At 44.5% G+C, this 23,088-nt stretch overlaps 1 protein-coding gene across 1 annotated transcript in view; it reads right to left on the reverse strand.

Moving 5' to 3' along the window:
* Nucleotides 1-257: 257 nt before the first annotated feature.
* The window catches only part of PRICKLE2 (prickle homolog 2 (Drosophila)), a 163,316-nt gene continuing 140,485 nt past the window's right edge, over nt 258-23,088 (reverse strand). The window contains exon 8 of the mRNA XM_012638692.1: nt 258-6,328. Coding sequence (XP_012494146.1) covers nt 5,451-6,328 — 878 coding nt within the window. The 3' untranslated portion in view covers nt 258-5,450. The remainder of the gene's footprint in view (nt 6,329-23,088) is intronic.

The following is a 23,088-nucleotide window of genomic DNA, read 5'->3' on the forward strand; positions in this document are numbered from 1 at the left end:
ATCTAATGGGAAGAGGTCAGTGATGTTGCTAAACATCCCATAATGCACAGGACAGTCCTCTGCGACAGAGAATTAACTGGCTCAAATGTCGCTAGTGCCAAGGTTGAGAAACTCTGACTTAAACAATCAGGTTCATCTTTCAAGGCAAACCTCATCCCCCAACGCATGTGGCCTTTCTCTTCTTTGTTAAGATGCTCAAAAGCAAAAACCACCTCAAAAATCTAGAAAATGAGAAAGGACTGAGAAGAACGGCAACATTTCTTTTATTCAAATTTATTGGAAGTTTACAAATGTATTACAGACATCAGTAAAACATCATATTCATTTTACAGGGCACAGATCTCAAGCAAAGTGTTCAGAACAGTCTCTGGCAGAGCCCCCACCAAAGGCCTGTTGCAGACCTTCTTAACAAATAGCTTGACACTCAACACGGAACACAGACTCTGGCCTGCCTCACCTTCTCAGGCCCTTTGAGGTTTTGTTTATGCACTTGAAAATCAAAGCAGGAGATGGGCAAAGCAATCCTGTGTAGGAAAGTATGAGTTTAGGAGAGGAAAACCTGCCGAAGTCCTAATTTCCTAAAGAAAATAGAGGACCCGTAGGCCCTAGAACGTAAGTCAGGGCCCATGATAGAATCATAACACTTCATGGAAAAATATGAAAATCAACTAGATAGGTTTGAGAACAGACCTTATTGGTAAGTAACTCTCTCTGAAAAATTTAGAAAGGCTTGGTCAGCGACCTATTGAACATCAATGGCCAAATGCCGAGTAGGGTGAAGGGATAGCTCAGAAACGCTCAGGATAGAACAAGACGGCTTTTTCTATCCTACTGGATTCATCATGTCTAAATAACAGAAATGTTTTCCTAACACTATGTGACTTTCCCCTTCTCCTTTTTATTCCCTTGAGGAAAGCGAGTTTTGTCAGCAGGAAGTAAGCTTATAAAATAGTATCGCTCCCAACAGTGAGTCATGTTTTATGGGAGCCTTGTGTGGACTGGGCTACTATTATGAGAAAATGGAAAAAGAATCCAATCCTTTCTTGATCTTAACCTTGCTGACTACTTCCAAATGGTCATGCAAAAAAGCTCTGGTGTCTGCTGAGGCCCCAGAGGGACAAACTTCTGGAGACAAGGCAAAGGTCCCTTCATTTCCACTTCTCTAGTGCTTAAAGAAATGTACCTCAAAAGGTGGCAATCTGAAACTGCCTTCACAGCCGGCAGTGGAGGCTTGGCTACTGAGTCCTGCATGTGGAATGCTGCCTGCAGAGCCCATTTTAAAGCCCTAAAGGTGCTAAACAGTTGCTATTAGCAACGCTTCTGGCATGAAGTATTCAGATAACTGGTTCAATTTTCCACTTTCCTTTGTCATAGATGGATCCTCCTTCTTAGGCGTTAGCATCTGGTTTCTGTTAGAAATACATAAAGAGCATTTTTTTTTGGAATTTAAATATTTGTTTTCTTTCTTGTTAGAAGGTGGGATTAGATGAAGAATAAGATGGAGTCTTATCTGACCTCTGCAAAATGCACAGAAGGCTGCCTATGATAACTGGCAAAGAACAGGAAAATGGCAAAGGCCGAAGACATCTGTCATCCTTTAGCTCAAGAAGTAAGCTTCCTTTAGCCCCCATCATCTGAGGGGCAGGGAAATTGCAGTCTCCAAATTACTTATGAACGATGCTTCCTAAATGTCTGGTCTATTGTTTCTGTTCCACGGCAACAGAGCCAAGGGTGGAAAGACAGATAAGAATCGGTTCACAAATAAGATCTGTTATCAGACAAATAAGATCAGCTCTAATCAACTGGCCCTGGCTGGCTAGAGTGTTGCGAAGATTTCTGAGGCTGCATCTGCCTTCTCTGGGAAAGTATACAGTGACACCCTGGGTCTATCTGCTCAGGTTGCAGGGAGTGCAGAGCGCATGCCACAATATACGCCATCCCTGGCCCCGCTCGAACTCAACGATAGCTAGCAGTGCCCAAGGAGCAGAAAGCTGCTGCAGGAGAAGAAAATGTAAACTTGTTATAGTGCAGGAGCATCGTACGGGATGAGAAAGGGGTGCCTCCAGGTCCCATATTAGAAACGCAAAATTGCTTGTTTGCTTAGCTGGTTGGGAATAGAAAGGAAGGACTATGGACTAAAAGGTGAAAGTAGAAAGAAGGTGGCAAACAACCAACACCAGGACTTCTCTTTGACATGCGAGAAACCAGGAAGCATGGCTCTGATCTCCCTCCCCCGTTCACCTTCACACTCGGTAGAGATCCCAGAAGGACAGAAGGAAGGGTCCCCAAATGCCATGCTAGTGCCACCTGGGTGCTAAGAAACTTTTTCACAGTATCAAGGATAGTATGTATTGGCAGGGCCATTCAGGAAAGTGGCAATGACTTATACTTCTTGGGCCTCGGAAGGAGCCAGTTATGTTGCCACTGAATTGAGCAGTGATAGGAAACGAACTGAATTCCAAAGGTGCGGTTCTAACCAAAAGACAAGAAGACCAATATAAGGAGGTAGGAAAACAAACAAACAAACAAAAAACCCAGCCAAGGCATTAGAGAGGAGAGAACACTGGGAAAAGATTATTTTTCTGAAAATTAGTCTAGTGAAGATGAAATGATGATCTAAGAAGTGAGTTCAGGCCCAACTCACAGAAGAAACTTGACCAATAAGAGCTAATGATGATGGTGGAGTAATCGGGTGAGGACCTTAAGTTCTTGCCTCAAGAAAGAATGCATTAAATTTGGGGGAATGGGATTCTGGGATGTTATGTGTAAGTTATCACTAACAGGTGGAACTCCCAATACAATGACGTCCTGCCCTCAATAGGGCATTGACTTGGAGTTTCCACCATCATCGTAAGACACTGGCCTTCCTCCTCCAGCATTCTCCGGAAGGTGCCTGGCCGCATTTGGGGTGGGGAGAAGAGATCTGCAGTGGTAGAGTGGATGGAGGTGATCTTGCTAGTAGACGGTTTGACCCTGAGGCTTGTATCCCATAATTTCTCAAGCTCTGACCAGGTCAGTCCCTGGATGCTCTCTGGGCAGCGAGACCTGAAATGACTTATGCCTCCAGCCCGCTTTGGGTACTGGTTATACATCAGTTTCTAGGCCGCCTTCTTTCTGCTGATGGTGGTTAAAGCTTTTTGTGGGAAATGTAAGCGGTGCTCTGAGAAGAACAGAGTTAGGAAGCAACTTTTACCAGGAGAATTTCTGTCACTGGATTTGGGGCCACAGAGGATGGACATATTTTCAACCATTTGCTAAGTTAAGTGATCTACTTTTCCCCTCTCTTTTCTTTTTCCAAAAATGCCTTTTTATTCTCATCAATCAAGGAACCCAAAACTCCAAATTGGACTCGTCCGATTTCTACCAGAAACCTGCCACTTTAGTAGCACGGCGTTGCACATTATTTCTTAATCAGTTTGCCAAGCAGTTTACAAACTTACTATACAAACGTAATAGAGTTAATTCTCCGGAGGCTCGGATAATTAATGAAGCATTTAGATATGAAGATAGCATGCGGAAAACGGCCACAACCAACATTTGCATTGCTTTTTTTTAAAAAATCAGTGACAATGACAAATGTCATATTAATACCTGAAAAGCAAATTATTTTAATACATCCTGAATGGAGTGCCATTACCATGTCCTTTACAGCCTTCCTTTCCCCAGACCCATTTGGGATGGTGTCTGACAAGCCACTTTGTACATTCTCTCCATAAAAAATACTAGAAAATGTTAACTACTATACTGAAAAGAGACCACACTCACCTCACCATGGCAGACGACCACTGAGACACTGTGCTACGTTGACAGTACATCTCACTAAAGGTGGGTCCTCCGATGGATTATTTCGACTGCCACAATCCATTAAGGGGAGGAGGAGAATGGAAGAAAGAGCAAGCGCTTCATTTTTAACTGAAGCAAGGGAGGAAGTTTTATTTTACTATAAACAGCACAACCGTTAAATGTCTTCGTTAAGCAAACTCACTTATGAGCCCGTTTTCGGTCTGACCAACAGTCCTCAAAGTTCAAAATGGAAATCCCCCTTTCAACAAAGTCTGTTTTTTTTTTTTTTTTCCCAAAGTCAGGACACTGAAATCTCAGCAGCTCATCCTTCCTAGGGAACCCAGATGCTCTGGTTCCTGAGCCTGTTAAGCTGGATTCTTTCTACAAGCACTGGGGGCTATTCAAGGTGGTTGTCACCTCGCCTCTATTTCATTTCTAGAAGTTCTTCTTGTCCCTGACCCTCCTTCAACTTCGACCCTTGTTCTGCTCTCTGTTTGCAAATTGCCTTGTTCTGTCTCCATGCATAACATGCGACACACCATCCCTCCCAAACCCCCCTAGAACCTTTCCATCCCTCAATTCCAAATGCTTAAGTTCATTTGCTTTGAGGACAACCGGTTGTCAGGCTAAGGCAGCAGTTCCGTCTGCCTTGGCAAAGGAAAGCAGGTAACACAATCCAGGAAACATGAGCACCAGAACATAATGCCACATTCAAAACAACGTCATGCTGACATCACACAACAGCACCACTCACAGTCACTTTTACTTTCCCCAAGGGATAGATCAACATTAAGCAACTTCAACGTTCCCAGCAGGGATGACATTTCTCACGGAACTTTACTGACACTGATTGGTTTCTCTAATTGGTGAAAGTTACATTTGCAATTTTTTTAAAAAAAAATACTACCACTTTGTAGAGAATAAATTCTACTGAGGGTGGGAGCAGACTTAAGGATGGATGGCTCCTTAAGATGGAATGGAGCATAAAATGCTTTGGGTATAATAGTTATTTATTTTTTCAGCCACAAAAAGCCAAATTGAATATATTCCTTTGAAAAAGGTCTCACTGACATGTAACAAATTTGTATAGGAAGAAAGAAAAAAAAAGAAGGTGGTCCTGGGCCACCTTTTAATACTACTCAGAGACAACGGTGGTCGTGCATGCAAGTCCCCACTGAGTCCTACGATATAGAAATTCCTTTGATATTACAAAATACAAAAATATTTTATCAGAATTCTCATTTACATTGCATTTACAATGGACATGTAAATAACTTAGTCTTGGGTCCTGGCTAATAAACAAATTACTTACTGAAAAAAAGGGTCCTAAAAGTAAGAGAACCAGAGAGGATATAAGCGAGCAGGAAACAGTTTGCCATCTAGTGAGTGGCAACTCAACACAGAACCAACGGGAAGGAGGTGACCAACCCTGGCCTCGACAGAGTCTATTGTGTTTCCAAAGTGAAATGTGCAAATAATATTCAACATGCCAAGAACTGTGACTACCTATTTAGTCAATCTGTAACTTCGCCTCCATCAACTGAGAGCATTTTCCCTTTTCTCCCCCACGGACCACCCCCAAAAGCGCTTCAAAATTTAAAACAGTGCAAGTTCCTGAATTTACATTCTTAGCTCCCATCTCCCCCCATTCCCTGATCCCAATCGTATTAAGAAATGATACAGTTTTTGCTCTTTTGTCTTTTCCTGCTGTGCAACTGTCCTCTGCCACCTAACGTGGAAGATTTGGGGAGGCCGTAGGAGCTGTATTTGTGCAGCAGCTCATCACTCGTGACATACCGCAGGCGGGCCGGCTGGGGGATTGGTTCTCCCAGGAAATAGCCCTCATTGTCAGACTCCGAAGAGGAGGAGCAGGTGGAACACCAATCGTACTCGGTGAAGTAGGGTCCCCATCGATCCCCGAAGGCATTCTGCAAGGCCAGGTCCGACACAGTCCTCGGGCACTGGCCGTACAGGTCCCTGCGGGACCCGCCGTGCCCCAGGCTCTCCTGGAAGCTCCGCTGGCGCATGAATTGGTCATAGTCCTCCCTGGCTCGCAGCGGGGGCCTTTCTTTTAACCGGGAGATGGCCTCGCGTTCGCTGGCCAGGTGGAGGGCGTTGTCCGAGCGAGAGCGTCGAGAGCGCCTGGACCGGTGAGGTCGGAAGCGGCGGTTGTCGTCGCGCGAAGTAGCTCTTCTCCGGGTGCGTTCGCTCATCGGCTGGATCCTCACGCCCTCCTGCCCCGGCAGTTTGCTGCCCGCCATCCCCCCATCAAAATCAAAGCTCTGATGCATCCTTCCGTGGGACTGCAGGTCTCTGTAGCCAATGGGGTTGCCGAGCTGGTGGAGGTTTCCCTCCATCTCCTGGTACTGCTGGGCAGAGAGCAGGCTGCGAACGGACTCTGCGCTCCGGAACTGCATGGACGAGTTAAGAGTGCCCATGTTGCTCAGCTTCTCAGAGACGTTCATTCCAGAATCTTTGCTGAGGTCAGGCATGGAAAATCGGGAGAGGTGCTCCTGGCGCTTGGCACCACCATCAGCGGAGAGGCCTGGAGAGGGGGAGAGAGGAGAGAAACACAGAGATTAATAGAAATGTGCAGCAAAGGGAGTTGTTACATACAGTTGTGCAGTTGTGCACTGCACAAGGGCTCTCTCAGGTGGCACATGTGTATGTGAGGAGGGCTCTTCCCACTGGTGTCCACCTAGAGGGGGCACTGGCTTAAAATACATCCACGAAGATGTATTTCACTAGTTACTAATTCCTCCAAAGGTTCATCAAAGTTATAAAGAGCCCACTGTGTATCTCATGCATGATGTTTCCTCTGCTTAGAGTTTCATTTTACAAAGTACTTCAATTACTTCTCTGATTCTAATGATGCACTATAAGCTCTGTAGGACAGATATTTTGGATGAGGAAACTTTAAGCTATAGAGGCTGGGCCATGTCCATGCTGTTCTTGGCAACACTGAACACTAGTTCCATGACACTGAACCAGCTTACCTCTCTGTTAGCCTGCAGCAGTTTCCTGCTCTGCCTGCTGTCCCTAAGTGGCAGGAGCCCTCTATCTCAAATGTCTTGGATTGGACACTAAGTGACTCCCTAGGTGTAGCTAGAGGAATATTTACTCTGTCAGCCTGTTTAGTGAATTCTCCAGGGTTATAAATGGGTCTCTAGCAGCCAGAAGAAGTGAGTGAAACCCTGGGACACCCCTCCGTCCCCGGGGAGGCACTTTAAAAAATAAAGCAGTGGCTCTAATGCTAACAGTGGATGCTTCTAGCAATGGACCTCCATTTCCTAAGTGCTGTCAAATGAGCTCCTGGCATCCCTGAGATGAAAACTATTTTGAAGGTAGTGGGACACAGTGACTTCAGTAACTTCCACTCTGCTCATCTTAAAGCAGCACTCTCTAAGGAAATACTCAAGAATGGGCCAGGTGGCGAAGTCTTGGCATTTTCCACTCATTATACATTGAAAGGATCAGCAATTTAGCCATTTCTGGTCATGGACAATACACCTTCGGATTGCAATGGACCATTATCACCCCTGTCAGTGATTATTCTTGCCTCCTACCGGGGGCTACGACTTCCTCTTCCCCAATAAAACCAAAGCAATGATACGAGCCTTTGAAAAATGATTTGACAATATCTGCTGAAGCTAAATATGCATACATATCCATATAGGAATTATGAATAAAGCCACTTTGAACATCCTTGTCCATTCTTTGTGGACTTATACACTCATTTCTGTTGGGTACATAATCAAGAGTGGAGATTCTATGACTATACATAGCCACTCTTGGTTATATGCCCAACAGAAGTTAGTACAAAGGTCCGAAAAATGTACAAGAGTATTCAGAGATGCCTTCTTCCCTCATTATATCCCAGAACTGAAAACAATTCAAATGTCAGTTAGCAGAAAAATGGATAAATTGTGGTATTTACTACTGTTCCCCAGTAAAAGGAACCAAACCTTTTTGGAAAAATGGCCAATTCCAGGATAAAGAAAAGGAACATAAAAGATGAACCCAGAACATCTTATTATGCCAGGGAGAATGGAAGTATTAAAAATAAAATGTGATGAGGGTTTGTCAGAAGAACACAGGGCCCAAGTTGAAGGGGTTCCCACTGGCCAAATCTGAATGATTTGAGCATTAAAATATTTAAGGGCAGTTCCATTGAAACAAATAGGAATTCACAAGTCCATACTGATAACAGATAAAAACATAAATAAACAAATAAGTGGGAGAAAAGAGAGGGCTCCTGGGTACAGAGTCAGTGCCTGAGAAGGGAGAGAGGGCTAGATTTGGAAAATCATTTTGTAATCATTGGAGATAAAGAGTGCTTCATGCCATAATCAAAAAGTATGATAAATTTAGGGGGTAAAAATTGAAAGGCGAGCATGATTTTAAAGTGTTTACCTACATATCGCTTATTAGTTGTAAGGGAAGCATTAGTAATTAAAACAATAGCAAAATCAGATAACATCTTGACCTGGAATTCAAACTTAACATCACTGATGAGGTGCAAATGGACGTCGTTTAGATAGGACGTCCTAAGAAGGGCAACATTGTCCCTTCTGTAGGATTCCAGCCAAGAATGCATGTCCTGAATGTATGCAGGAGGAAATATTAGACTAATCCCAAGAGGAGAAATAGTCTATTAAGAAAAAAAGGCACTGTAATCTTAAGACAAAAGAAAAAAAAAAGGCTGAGGGAATGTTCTAGATTAAAGTGTACTAAGAAAACATGACAACCACATATAATACACGATCCTGGACTAGAACCTGCTCTGTATAGAAAATCAATTCTATAGGGGATAATTTTGGGTCAATTGAAAAAATTGGAACATGGGCAATAGATAAAAGTATTATGCTAAATCTACTGTGGTAAATTGATAATTGTGATAATGTGGGAGAAGATGCTTATTCTTGGGAAATATACACAGAAGGATATGGTGGTAAATGGTCCAGATGGAGGTAACTTGTCCTCAAATGGTTCAGAAATAAATTGTGCTGTTTGCATGTTTGCATGTGAACACATGAGAACAAATGGGACAAAATGTTCACAATAGGTAAATATAGGTGAAGAGTACATGACAGATGTTGTTTGTTCTATTTTTGAAGCTTTTCAACAAGTTTGAAATGATTTCCAAATTGAAAGTTTCTTTAAAATTGTAGTGTATTTATAGGATGCAATGGTTTTCAGTTCTGGAGGAAATCTGGAAATATCTGGAGACATTTTTAGTTGTCATGATTGGTAAGCGGTACAACTGGCATCTAGTAGGTAGGTAGAGGCCAGAGATGCTGCTAAACATCCTACAATGCACAGGAAAGCTTCCCCACCCCCCAAAGAATTATCCATCCTAAAATGTCAACAGTGCCACAGTTGAGAAATCCTGATATAATGGAAATCCACACAATGAGAATGAATAACTACGTGCAATGACATCGATGTATCTCACAGAAAATGCTTAAAGACACAAAAAGAATACATGCTGTATGATTCAAGAAGTTCAAGAACAGGCTAAGGCTATCTATGGTGACAGAGCTCAGGGCAGTGGCAGGGGGCATGAGGGAAGCTTCTAGAGCACTGGAATTGTTCTATAGCTAGATCTGGATGGTGGTTATAAAAAGATAGACATGTAAAATCTCACTCAAGTGTAGTTTTAATATTTGTTTGCTTTACTTTATGTAACTTATACCTCAAAAAAAAAAAGGTGCAAAAGTGAAACAATGTTTGTTAAAGAGCCCAATTTTAACACTGGATATGACTATGGAGAAATTATTCTGCCAAATATCGTGCTCTCCAGTAATTTTTTCTTTTAATTTCATTACTGGGATAATTGTCAGGGCAGGAGGAGCTGGGTCCTCCAACTGCTGCTTTCTCTGCCGCTTATCTCTGACATACAAATCATAAAAGCTGATTTACAACAGCCTAATCACTTCCAGAGCCTCCCCAATCTCAAGGCGGAGAGGAGAGGATAATAACAAGCTCAGATGATGAACGAGTAGTCTGAGCCGATGAACTCTAGTAAGGAAGGAAAGGAAACATCTTCAAAATCACGTCTAGAAACAAAAGCTACCTAGGTGGGTGCCATGACCTTTGCAGCGCTTTCTACCCCAGCTCTTGAGTAGAATTAGGGTCAGCATGAATAACCTAGCAACTACTATAAACTCCAAAACATGCTGCTTTCCCGAATCTGTCTTTTATGAGCCCGGAAGGGAAACGTTTCTGTGAACATCCTGCGTGTGAACAGGTTCGTATTTCCACGAGGAGGGCGATGTGCAGAGTGGCTTCTGTTCTGCCGGGAGGTGACGCTGCCCTCTCACGTGCTTCTGTATCCCAGGAACCGCCCCAAGGAAAGGAAACGTGCTTCAGTCAGAGCAGGAGGGCCCTGTTGCGCAAGCCCAGCGTCTGCTCTCAGTTTTACCTAAACACACGCTATTCGTCCCTTGGGGGATGTGTGGGTGGGATTGGAAATGCTACGTGCGGACTCCAGAGAAGAGAAACGCCTCTCTCCTGATTCATTAACTCAGATTTTCCTCTAGGGTTTTCTTGCACACAGGACATGGACAGAAAGGGCAGTGTTGCCCAGTGATGAGAAATAATTGTGTAGTTGCCTCAAGAAAAGGTGGTTCTGGGGTTAATTTCATTACTGGCAAAATCTAGTGTCTTTATGCAGACCTCAAGGCCCTGCGTGGCTTGGCTCCCTCCTCTCTCTCCAAGATCATCCATGGAACGCTCCGACTCGCTTACTCTGCTTCAGCTTGCGCTTGCATTCCTCCTCCTCCTCCGCCAACACACCAGCAAGCTCATTCCAGCCCCCTTGGAAAACTCACCCCCTTGCATGGCTGATTTCTTCTGTCATGACAGTCCTCACACAGATGTCACCCCCTGGGTGGTGCATACTCTGACCACTCCTTCTAAAGCAGCAAAGTTACTTGTCCCCCAGCCAGCCAGTCACTCTTGCACTCGAGCCTTTCTTAAACTACTCACCCTGACTTATTTTCTTAAGTTGGCGTGTAAGTCTATAGCTGAATGGATCCATGGGAGCAGGGATCTTGTCCCCCTGTTCACTGCACCCATTCAGAGCTAGCAGTGCCCAGCACACTGATGATGCTCAATAAATATTTGTGGATAAAGGTAAATGAATTCTCATGCTTCCTGCAGCTTGGAAAGAAGCAACCACCCTCTGACCCAGAGTGGGCCAGCGCTGTAATTCAGATGGGCGGGGTTCCAAACCTCAGGAACAAAATACCATGACCACACCCGTCAATCTCTTTGTGTCCGGAGTTTCATTATATAGCCCACCATCTGGGGCTTCTCCAATTCTAAAGTCGAAGTACGCGTGGTTTATAATTAGCTCTCTCTGTACTGCAAAAATGTTGTCACCTTATTAATCACAGCTCTGAAGATCCGTTTAAATTAGCAGCTCCCTTGTCCCCAAGATGGAACTGTACTACCCTCATGTTCCAACTTGAGAAGCTCCCTCCTGCTCTCACTATGGACAGAACTGGAGCGCTGCTTTCTGGCTAAGTGACTTGGGGCAATTTTTCAACCTCTTGAGCTACCTCAGTAAAATGGGCATAACAATAGCATCTGAGCATTAAAGCGGTAGTGATGATTACAGGAGGAAAAAGATACTTTTCCTTTTTAAGATGCATCACAACTGTAATGGATTTGTTTAGCTTTTGTTTCATCTCTGTCTCCTTGATAGACTATAAGCTCTACGAGGGCAAGAACTGTGCTTCTGTTTGCTAGCCCTGAACTCAGTACCTGGTAATCAGTATGCAGGAAGAAGGTGAGTAAGGTCTAAAAGTCCCCAATGAAACAGAGCATACCCCAAGAATTTTACACCCAGCCAACCTTAAAGGCAAATGGATACTTGTTGAATGCATGATTATATGAATGAAAGAATCCAAGAAACATGACCCACACAGGGCCTGACATAGTGACGTTCATGTGATACAAGCCACTGTTATAATTCGTTTGTGCCACCAAACTACGGCTGGGGATTTCTTCTCCACACAGATGAAGTTCAGCTCTTTATTCCACTTGTCTATGTAGAATGAGACTCAGTGTCAAAATATTGCAAATCAAGATAGTCCAACAAAATGAGGCTCCAAGATGCGCCTCCACCCCCTTGCAATAAATGCACTTTCCTTGCAACTCAAGCCATGGTGTCTGTGTGCATGCATGTGCTCAAGTACACATCTGACAGGCAAATGGGGACGGCAAACTAAATTTTCCAGAAGCTCTGGCTGCAGCACACAGTCTGGGGCATCATTCGTGCCCTAACACATTCTGGAGCACCTGGCGGGAGAATCCCACACGATGGCAAGGAGACACAGATGCCAGGTCGTTTTCCTTTCAAGTAGGACTGTTGTATTAATAAACACACAGGGTTTTTTCCTCTGCAAATAATGCAGGTTTTATGAGCGGAGCTACATGGTGACTACAGAGTTAAAGGCCTTGACTTATCCTTACCCCAGGGGTCAGTGTGGCTGGGAGCTACGCCAATGCCCACACACTGCGGGGGCGAGGGAATCCCTCAGGACCTTCGGGCCTGGCTCCTACAAGGAGAGGTCAGTATCAAATTCATCCTGCCCCTCTCCGTGGTTAAACTGCCGACATGAAGGTGCAGCTGGAGCGCTCTAAGCAACAGAGCATCACTGTCGGAGCAATATTTCCCTCACTACAGACAGGAGGTTTCACAGAAACTGGTGACTGCGAAAAAAATCAATGCCCTTCAAAGAATGCTCCGATGGAAGAGCAAGGCAATCTTTGCTGAGTTCCCCTCCCCCATGCATTCTAAGGGCAGGAGGTGTGCACTCCAGTCCATAAAGAGGAAATTGCAGACTTGAATTGAACCGCGGACCTTTGGCACATCTTTCTATTCCTTATTTATTGTCCTGTCTCGTCCCACTCCTTAAAAAAAAAAAAAAAAAGAGTGCAGGAAGACAGAGAGCTGTCTTTCTGTTCTGTTAACTTTAAAGATGCATTCACATTTCACATTTTTGTGCAGTTAAAGAAATAGTATCTACTCATCCTTGCCCTTCAGACATTTACAACTCATACCAATGATTCAGCTCCCCTTTCAGTAGGGTTTTCCTTATATGAATTTTTTTTTTCCTGAGGCAGAGACATGAAGAAATTGGTATTGTTTAGAACAGGGGTTTGCAAACTATGGTGGCCAGTGGGCCGAATCCAGCTCACTGCCTGTTTTTGTAAATAAAGTTTTATTGGAACACAATTCATTTGCATATTGCTTATGGTTGCTTTCCAGATTTAAGTAGTTGTGTCAGAGACTGACCTGCCAAGCGTAATATATTTACTTTCTGGCTCTATTTAGAAACAGATTGTCAACCTCTGGTTTAGCATGCCGTAGCAAGCCTGCAAATCACCTAAGTCACAGGCTCTACACAGTCCAAGTGTCTCAGACCACACAAAAGATGTCTTGAGGTACAAATTTGTTTTTTGTTAGAAGTGTGTGTGTGTGTGTGTGCGGCTTGATCGGGCCCCTTGGGATCCCTTTTCCAACTAAGTCAATCGATTCCATCAATATGCTGAACTTCAAATTGACAACAGCTGGAGAGAAACTGTCATCTGGGCAGTGAAGTTGAACCACTGCCGCACGTTTCTTGGTGACAGGGCACGGAATGGTTCACACAGCATATGACAAAGAAGGCTGGAGGAGCGGGGACAGAAAGAGAAGGAGAGTGGGAGACTATGAACGCAATCAAAACGCCCTGCTGCTCGAAGTGTGACCTGTGGACCAGCCACACTGGTGTCCCCTGGGAGCTGGTTGAAACTGCAGACTCTCAGGCCCTCACCGGACTTGCAGAACCCAAACCTGCCTTTCAACAAGATCCCCTGGCGATTCCCTGCCCAGGAGAGTTAGAGGAACATTATTCAAGATGAAGGGAGTTTCCAGGACAATTTTCTTTGCAACTAAAGATATCATGAGTGTAATAATTCACTGAGCTTCTGGGAAACTAGCACTATTGACATCTTGGGTCAGAAAATTCTTGGTCACGTGGGATGTCCTGTGCCCTTTAGGATGTTTAGCAGCATCCCTGGTATCTCCCACTGGTGTCAGCAGCACACCCCTCTGGTTGTGACAATCTGAAGTGTCTCCAGACATTGCCAAATGTCCCTGGGGGGCAAAACTGCCCCCAATGGAGAGCCATTGCTCTAACAGATCCAGTCCTGGCGCTGTCCGAGAGCAGCAGTGGGTTAAACCTGCTTCGCCGCACACTGCAAACACAAGCCTAATCGCTGTAGGGCTGATGCTCCCTCTTTCTAGAGAAGGACTAACAGCGCCCTGCTGGGTTGGGTGTGGTGTGTCTCCAAAATGGGGGAACTGCAAAGCTGTTTTTCCTCTAAACTCCTTTCCACAAACTTACTTGTCTTCCCCTCAGTGGGTTTTAAGAATTTTCTGGAGTTAATAAGGCCTTCATTGTCTTAATTTCCTGGCTATTGTGAAGCTTTTGAAATCCTGAGTTCTGGATGCATCTTTTTTACTTCCTCACTGTAGTCACTGGCTTATCTAGTGGGTCCCAAGTGACCAGCGGGTCATAAGCCGGCTTGCAGTCATGCGTCTGCCATCTGTTCCTGTGCTTTCAGGGAAAGTGCTGGCAGACTGCGCCCTGATTTCCCCGTCAGCTGTGTCTGGGAAGGGTGAGGGGCAGGCCGAGTGGGGCTGGGGCAGTGGGTGTACTCGCTGCACCCTCCGCCCCCCAGGGCTGGCTTGTCTTCCCTCTCAGGGAAGGGCTGTTTAGGCCCAAACTGAAAAACAGCCCCCTTCCAACCAGCTGTTCCGAGGAGGGTCATGGCTGATTTTAGTTTCCCAATAATAGAGGCTTTGTTTTTTAGCAGCATTCATTCTAGAAACTTGCCTTTAAACCAGCGGTGGGGAAGTGGTAAGTGTTACAACAGGAATAAAAGCCCTCCTCTTACAGACCCAGCATAGTTCCAAAGACAAGCCTGGAACCGAGGTTTCTTACTTTCTGTCACCTTTCTCATCACCCTATTTACTTCCTGATGAACCAGTTAGCCCAGTAGAGATGGAGCCATGAAAGTGAAGGGCCAACCAGGAAGATACAACTTCCAGAAACATGTGGAGTCAATTTTATCTACTACCAGTCAGCTCCGCGGGGGTTCTGGTTGTCTTGCCACAAAGCATAGTGCTAATTGAAAGGATGCACAAAAAATTCAAACCAGTTGAAGGCTGTTTGCCAGAGTTTGCGTTGGGCTTGCACTGACCCCATGCTGCTTTCTAGAACCCACTCGTCTGAGTCAACAAGCAGACTGGACTGTATTTGCTCAGGAGACACTTGACTATGCTGGACAAAAGCTAAATGGCTCCACAGTGGCAGAGAGCCGGCAGCCAAGGGCCTAGGGACCCATTCAGTTTCTTCAAAGACTTGCGATGAAGCCCTGCCATCGCCAGGCACTGGGAGCCCAGCTGTGAACAAGGCCCTTTAAGGGAACACCTCCCACGATATTACATTGTGTAGGGGAAAAACAGATAATGCAATCAGCACGGCAATACAACTATCACAGATCATAGTCACTAAGAAGGGAAAAGAGGAAATGCCATGACAGAGAGTAAGACAGGACCTACTTAGAGTGCTGGCAAAGAACGCTGTGTTGGTGATAACCAGGGTGATACCTAAAGGATGAGAAGGAGCCAGCCCAGCCAAGGGCAGGGAAAGTGTTCTAGGCGGAGGGAGCAAGAACATTTTGTGCCAGAGAAGATTCCACATGCTCTAAGAAATGGCAGACAGGAGAGTGGCAGGGATGAGGCTCGGGACGTGAACAGGAGCCAGAAGAAGGTTCTTCATTAGCCACTTTGGGTTTGAGAGTGTCTTTCATGTGCTGTGGGTAAAATTAATAAAAGCATCTGAGAGGCAGCAGAGGGGAGTGGCGAAAGCATTGGCCACGGAGTTCACCTTCCAGCTCTGTCCCTCAGTGCTGTGCCTCCTCAGGCAAGCCTGGATTACTGTGTGCCTCAGTTCCCTCATCTGTGAAATGGGAACAATCACGCAATCTAAGGGAGAAGGGATTAAATGGGTTAATACACAGAGTATTTAGAACAGTGCTGGTGCAGTGGCACCAGATGAAATGTTCCATCTTCTTATTGTCCTTCACTCTGTATTTGTCACTTTTAGAGCATTTTTACGCATGTTGTCACATATAAAATTGCTAGGCAGGCATTATTATGCAATTTTTTTCCAGTGGGTAATAGAAAGTTGGAATAATTTGGCCAAGGTCACATAGCAGCTACTTGAGAACTCTTCTACCTCCTGCCTTTTATTATCATGAATAGAAAAATTAAAAAGCAAGGGGCCAGAGTGCTGGTGGTCAGGGATTCGAGGGGCAGGAGGCAGAGAGAAGAGGACAGATTCACTGATACCCTAGCTTCCCATCAAAGGCAGCAATTAAAAAAATCTGTCTTATTAGTGTATAGTTTTCTATTGTATAAGTACAAATAAATGCTACACACAACAGCAGGGATGCATCTCACAATATAAACGGAAAGATGCCAAACATAAGAGAACACGTACAGTATGATTCCATTTGTATAAGACTGAAAGCCACCCCAAACCAATCTATGCTGTTGTCAGAAACGTGCTTCCTTTGGAGAGGAGGGAGGGCAGGGAGTGCAGAGGGCACAGGGCAGCTTCTGGGGTGCTGGTCTTAGTCTATTGCTTGACTTGGTACCATGAGTGTAATAATTCACTGAGCTGCAACTTATGATTTGTGCATATTTTTGTACATCTAGAAAATGTTTACTGGAAATTACCATCAAGAGGCAAGAATGTACTAACAACAATTTAAAAGGTAAATATGCAGAACTCACTAACCCCCATCCCAGCACAGACACACACACACAGAAACAAACACACACACACATATCTTCAACAGCATGTCTAGCAAACTAGACTTCTATGGCTCGTACACATAGCTTCAACTGGTGGCCAACACACTAGGCTTTGTTTGGTCTCAAGGGTTAAATTTCCTTCATGCCTTTTCCTTTTTAAATTGAGAGGCACAAGGACCTTCACCACCTATGCTCTTACCCCTGGCCAAATTTACACATTTATCATTCCTGGTGTCCTCCCACTTAGACATACGTGTTTCTCCCCAGTGTCAGCCGGCTTAATAAGGGAGGTTAGAAGTTTGGATGAGAGTGGTTTGTGGATTTACAAGGCAGCATACCATGTGCTCTTCTAAGTTTGGGGTCCACTTCTCAAGATTCCACGTCTCTATAGGCCAGGGCTGACGAAGTGCCATCCTTGGCATAACAGTTCATAACCTCGTGCACAATAGAGCCCATCACTGGACTGACTGACGGATGAATGGATTAATGGACAGGTAGATAGAATGGTGTTTAAGTGGATGGGTGGGTGGTGTAAAGGATGCTGAAACGGCAGGATGAATAAATGGAAGGATGGATGAATTAATCAATACGTGGATACTACAGTGATGCATGTACAGAAGGAGAGACGTGGTTTTGGGTTCTTAAAAAAGTCAACCCCTGACAAAATACAAGCTATGGAATACAGTTCTTAGGTAAAAATGAAGTTTTCAGATAATCATTGCTGCTTCTACTATTAATTTGCACTTACAGCAATCTTCATGCTTTTCAAGAGCATAAAATACATTGCTGCCTCCAGAAATCTGGAGAGGACAGTAGGGATACCCTCATTTGGCAGACGAGGAACTCAAAATAGAAAAAAAATAAATAAAAAAGCACCTTGCCCAAGGTCACAGGTGAGGATGGGAGTCAGTGATGGAGGCAGGGATTGAACCAGGTCTCCAGACTTTCTGAGGCAGCCTCTTCTCAAACTTTAGCAGGCATGCAAATCACCTGGGATCTTCTTAAAATGAAGATTTGGATTCACTAAATCCGGAGGTGGGCCCGAGATTCTGGATATCTTTTCTTTTCTTTTTATTTGAGACAGAGTCTCGCTCTGTTGCTCTGGCTAGATGCACTGGCATCATCATAGCTCACTGCAACCTCAAACTCCTGGGATCAAGCCTTCCTCCTGCCTTAGCCTCCCGAGTAGCTGGGACTACAGGCACGCAGCACCACGCCTGGCTAATTTTTTCTATTTTTAGTAGAGACAGGGTCTCACTCTTGCTCAGGCTGGTCTCGAACTCCTGACCTCAAGAGATCTTCCCACCTCGGCCTCCCAGAGGAGATTCGGAATTTCTAACAAGCTGCCAGAGGATACTCATATTGTTAGTCCTCAGACCACATCTGGAACAGCAAGAGTCTGGGGTGCTTTCCTTTATCTCATGAGTTTGGAAAGACAGTCTGGTTCCCCTTGTTTCTCATAACACACCCAGGAGAGTGTGTATCATAGAGACCAACCAGGCGCTGTATCTGAGCATGTCACCCTCCCAGGCTTCTAGCCAGGAGTCAGGGAACCTCATAAATAGGGAGAGAAAGCCTGGCCTTATTCTGTCTTGTGTCTTCCTTCTGTTGTCAACAAAAGTGAAGCTGCCTTCAACCCATTGTTATCCTGCATCTGTCAACGGACAACAAAGCCAGGACTGGGTTCTTGGAGAGCATAAAGATCTTGAACCAGGCAATGGAAACTTCCTTTCCTGTTCTTGATCTCCAATTTCTGTGTCAGCCAGCCTGTGCCATTCGCCTGGCTTCCTGAGGCAGCATGGGCTTGGCTGGGCTCAGCCTCTGCACAGATGGAATGAGCAGCTGCTTACCTGGTGGGAGCTGAGTACCTGGAAAGTCCTCCAGGGCACTCAAATCTCTCCTCCCACCTTGCAAACCTCCACACGGATCCAGCTTATGAGTTAAGAAAGTCTTTCCAAAATGTCCTTTCTGGATTATGCAAAAAAGGATTGTGTTGGCAATTAAGTTTGGAAATTTCGACAGCACTTCTCAAAAACTAGCTTAAGTGCAGTATGATTTTCAGAAGGAAGATAGAAAACGTATTGTTTTCCATACTTTGAAATTAGAACCCCTTCCCCACCCAGCCCCACCCTAACACAAAGGACATGTTTTGGGAAATGCTGGTTTACCAACATTGATTCCTGTTAAAATCCAAATATATCTGCTTACAATTTCTGTCTCAGTTACTGTAACTTGGTTGTGCAGCGCCAAACTGGAGCCTAAGGCAAAAGGAAAAAAATCAGTAAAGTGGATCCTGTTTTTATTTATAAATTGTATATTTTGTTAATCATGGATGTTTTTGCATGAGTTCTGATTCTTAAAATATTGCATGAAAATATTCCTTATCTTGATTACTAAACTTTTTGGCACTCCTTTAAATTATGTAGCCATGGCGGGGTGTCTCACTTGCTTCCCCCTGGTCCCGGGCTGGCCAGACAGACCACTTCCCTTCCACCTTAATCAAATCTTTGATTTGCAGTCGTGAAATTGCATGTGTCATATATTTACTACGAACTGTGCTTACCAGGGTAGTGGAAAAAGTGACTGGCTTGGAAAGCAGGGCGCTCTGGTGCAAAATGCCAGTGAGATCCCAAATAAGCCACTTCTCCCCTCAGAGCCTTGGCTTTCTCTTCCGAACCTCTACCCAAGAAGGCCAAGCTTCCCCTTGCTGAGACTCTGTGGTTTTGATTCCACTGTCTAAGCGAGATACCACCTGCTATCAGATCAGGAAGGATTTCGGCAGAGGAATCTCTGCAGTGTGGCCCCGAGGGAATGGTCCCTGGCACAGTAAGCTTTGATAGAGGGCGTGAAAGGAAGAGATAGGAGAGTTATGGGGTGCTGCCACGGAGGTCAGAACTGAAAACACTTACGAGGTTGCTAGACAGCTACGAAACATTTTGGGGCATGGTTTGTTGACAGAAAGAAAAGAAAAAGAGAAACCTAAACCTGAGATTTGTCTACTTCGTCATCATCCGTTAGTCCAAACCTACTGCCAGGTCTGACATGGGGGCACCTGCTAGGCTGTACTTTGCCCCCAGGATTCATAACCGAACGGCCAAGGCTTACTTCGGGATATAGTCTGGACACCACCGCTGTGTCAGAATCACTTGGGGTGCTTGTTCGAATGCTGGTTCCTGGGCCTTGTCCCAGATCCAGTGAACCGGACTTCTGGGAGCGGGGCCCAAGAATCTGCATTTTCAACAAGTTCGTCAGTTGAATTTGATGCCTTTTAAGATCCAAAACCACTGCTTTGAAGTCACGTGGGTGTGAATAAATGATCAGGTCTCCAACACCAGCTTCTCTTACTTGTAGGTGACCTTGGAATTCAGAGTCCGAAAAACTGCCTGTTACATAACTCTGTCTCGCCAGCGCCAAGCAACGTGCGAGGATTCTGTGACCTGCCAAGCCCCATCGGATGCAGGCTTTCCGGGACAATTTGTGTTACCCCTCCCGCCCGATCTTGGCTGGTGAAGACTGATGACTTAATTCCCCGGCTCCTGTCACTAACTGTGGTCCCTGTGCCAACCCAGCCAGGGTGGACAGCAACCCAGCTCCCCTGGAGCCTGTTCAGATGGCTGGCACCTGAGAAACCCAAGAGGCTGTTAGAGACCTGGGAGAGAGGGAGAGACTTGGCTTGGTCTGCCTTCACCTCTTGGCCATCAGAGCTGTTCTCTGCTCTGGGAGCACTTAAAACCCCCAAATATCAGAGCAGGTGGGTGACCGCTCTGGGCATGCTGTGTGGCCCCCATCCTCAGCAGGATTTGGTCTTGTCAAGTGCCCAACTCAGAGCTCCTACTCTTTTGATGAAAGTGTAATCCAATCCACATAACCTTTAGGAGGACGATTTGGTATTAACTATACAAATTGACAATGTGCACGCCCCTTGATCCAACAATCTTATTTCTAGGAATTCATGCTATGGAAAAACTTGAATACGCACACAAATACAAGTAAAAAATTGTTTACCACAGTGCAAATTGTGGCAGTGAAAAACTGGAAAAAAATACAAATGTCTAGTAGTAAAGGATGGGTTAAAAGAATTAGGGTACAATGGAATACCGTGTAACTTCAGATGACTTAGAGCTATATTCGTCAACAGAGAAAGATGAATAAGGTACGTGTTGAGTATCTCTAAATGCTCCAAAACTGAAACTTTTTGAGTGCCAACATGACACAAAAAAATGCTCACTGGGGCATTTTGGATTTTGGGATTATTGTTGCTTACCTGGTAATATAATGCAAATACAGGCACACCTCGTTTTGTTTGTGCTTTGCTTTACTGCACTTCATAGATATTGTGTTTTGTTCTTATTTTTTTTTTTTGGAAATTGAAGGTTTGTGGCAACCCTGCACTGAGCAAGTCTATTGGTGCTACTTTTCCAATAGCATGTGCTCACTTTGTATCTTTGTGTTACATTTTGGTAATCCTCGTAATATTTCAAACGTTTTCATTATTATTATATCTAGTATGGTTTTCTGTGATCAGTCATCTTTGATGTTATTATTGTAATTGTTTTGGGGTGCCATGAACTGTGCCCACATAAGACAGCAAACTTAATCGATACATGTATGTGTTCTGACTGCTCCACTGGCCAACTGCTACCCCTCTTTCTCCTTCTCCTCAGGCATCCCTATTTCCTGAGACAAAACAATATCGACATTAGGCCAACTAATATCTCTATAATTGCCTCTAAGCATTCAAGTGAAAGAGAGAGTCACATGTCTCTCACTTTAAATCAAAAGGTAGAGATGATTAAGCTTCGTGAGGAAGGCATGATGAAAGTTGAGATGGGCCAAAAGCTAGGCCTCTTGTGACAGTTAGCTAAGTCGTGAATGCAAAGAAAAGTTCTTAGAGGAGTCTAAAGGGCTACTCCAGTGAACATACTAATGATAAGAAAGGGAAACAGCCTTATTGCTGAGATGCAGAAAATCTGAGTGGCCCAGATAGATCAAACCAGCCACAACAGTCCCTTAAGTCAAAGTTTAATCCAGAGAGAGGCCCTAATTCTCTTCAATTCTATGAAGGCTGAGAAAGGTGAGGAAGCTACAGAAGAAAAGTCTGAAGCTAGTAGAGGTTGGTTCATGAAGTTTAAGGAAAGAGGCCCTCTCTAGACCATAAAAGGACAAGGTGGAGCAGCAAGTGCTGGGGGAGAAGCTGCAGCAAGTTATCCAGAAGATCCGGCTAAGACCATTGATGAAGCTGGCTGCACGGAACGACAGATTTTCAGTGTAGACAAAACAGTTTTATATTGGAAGAAGATGCCACCTAGGACTTTCCTAGCTAGGAAGGAGAAGTCAATGCCTGGCTTCAAAGCGGCTGACTCTTCTGTTAGGGGCTAATGAAACTGGTGGCTTTAAGTTGAAGCCAATGTTTATTGATCATTCTGAAAACCTTAGAGCCTTTAATTTTGGTAAATCTACTCTGCCTGTGCTCTATAAATGAAACTACAAAGCCTGAATGACAGGATATCTGTTTATAGCATGGTTTACTGAATATCTTCAGCCCACTGTTGAGACCTGCTGCTCAGAAAGATTCTTTTAAATACTACTGCTCACTGATAATGTACCTGGTTACCCAAGAGCTCCGACAGAGATGTACAAGGAGATTCAGTTGTTTTCATGCCTGCTAACACAACATCCATTCTGTACAGATCAAGGAGTAATTTTGACTTTCGAATCCTATTATTTAAGAAATACATCTCGTAAGGCTACAGATGCCATAGACAGTGATTCCTCTGACGGATCTGGGAAAAGTAAATTGAAAACGCTCCGGAAAAGATTCACCATTCTAAATGTCATTAGGAACATTCATGATTCATGGGAGGAGGTCGAAGTGCTCATACTAATAGGAGTTTGGAAGAAGTTGATCCCAACCCTCACAGATAACTTGGAGGGGTTCAGTGGACGAAGTAACTGCAGATGTGGTAGAAACAACAAGAGAACTAGAATTAGCAGTGGAGCCTGAAGAGGTGATGAATTGCAATCTCACGATCAAACGTGAGTGGATGAGGAGTTGCTCTTATGGGTGAGCAAAGAAAGTGGTTTCTTGAAATGAAATCTACGCCTGGTGAACATGCTGTGAACATTGTTGAAATGACAAAAAGGATTTAGAATATTCCATAAACTTAGTTGATAAAGCAGTGGCAGGGTTGTAAAGAATTGACTCCAATTTTAAAAGCTGTTCTACTGTGTGTAATATGCTATCAAACAGCATCTTGTGCTATAGAGAAATCTTTCATGAAAGGAAGACGCAATCAATGTGGCAAGCTTCATTGTTGTCTTATTTTAAGAAGTTGCCACAGCCACCCCAACCTTCAGCAACCACCACACTAATCAGTCAGTGGCCACCAACACTGAGGCAAGACCCTCCACCAGCAAAAAGATTA

Source organism: Propithecus coquereli, unplaced genomic scaffold (genome assembly GCF_000956105.1).
Source record: "Propithecus coquereli isolate 6110/MARCELLA unplaced genomic scaffold, Pcoq_1.0 Scaffold1, whole genome shotgun sequence".
NCBI lineage: Eukaryota > Metazoa > Chordata > Mammalia > Primates > Indriidae > Propithecus > Propithecus coquereli.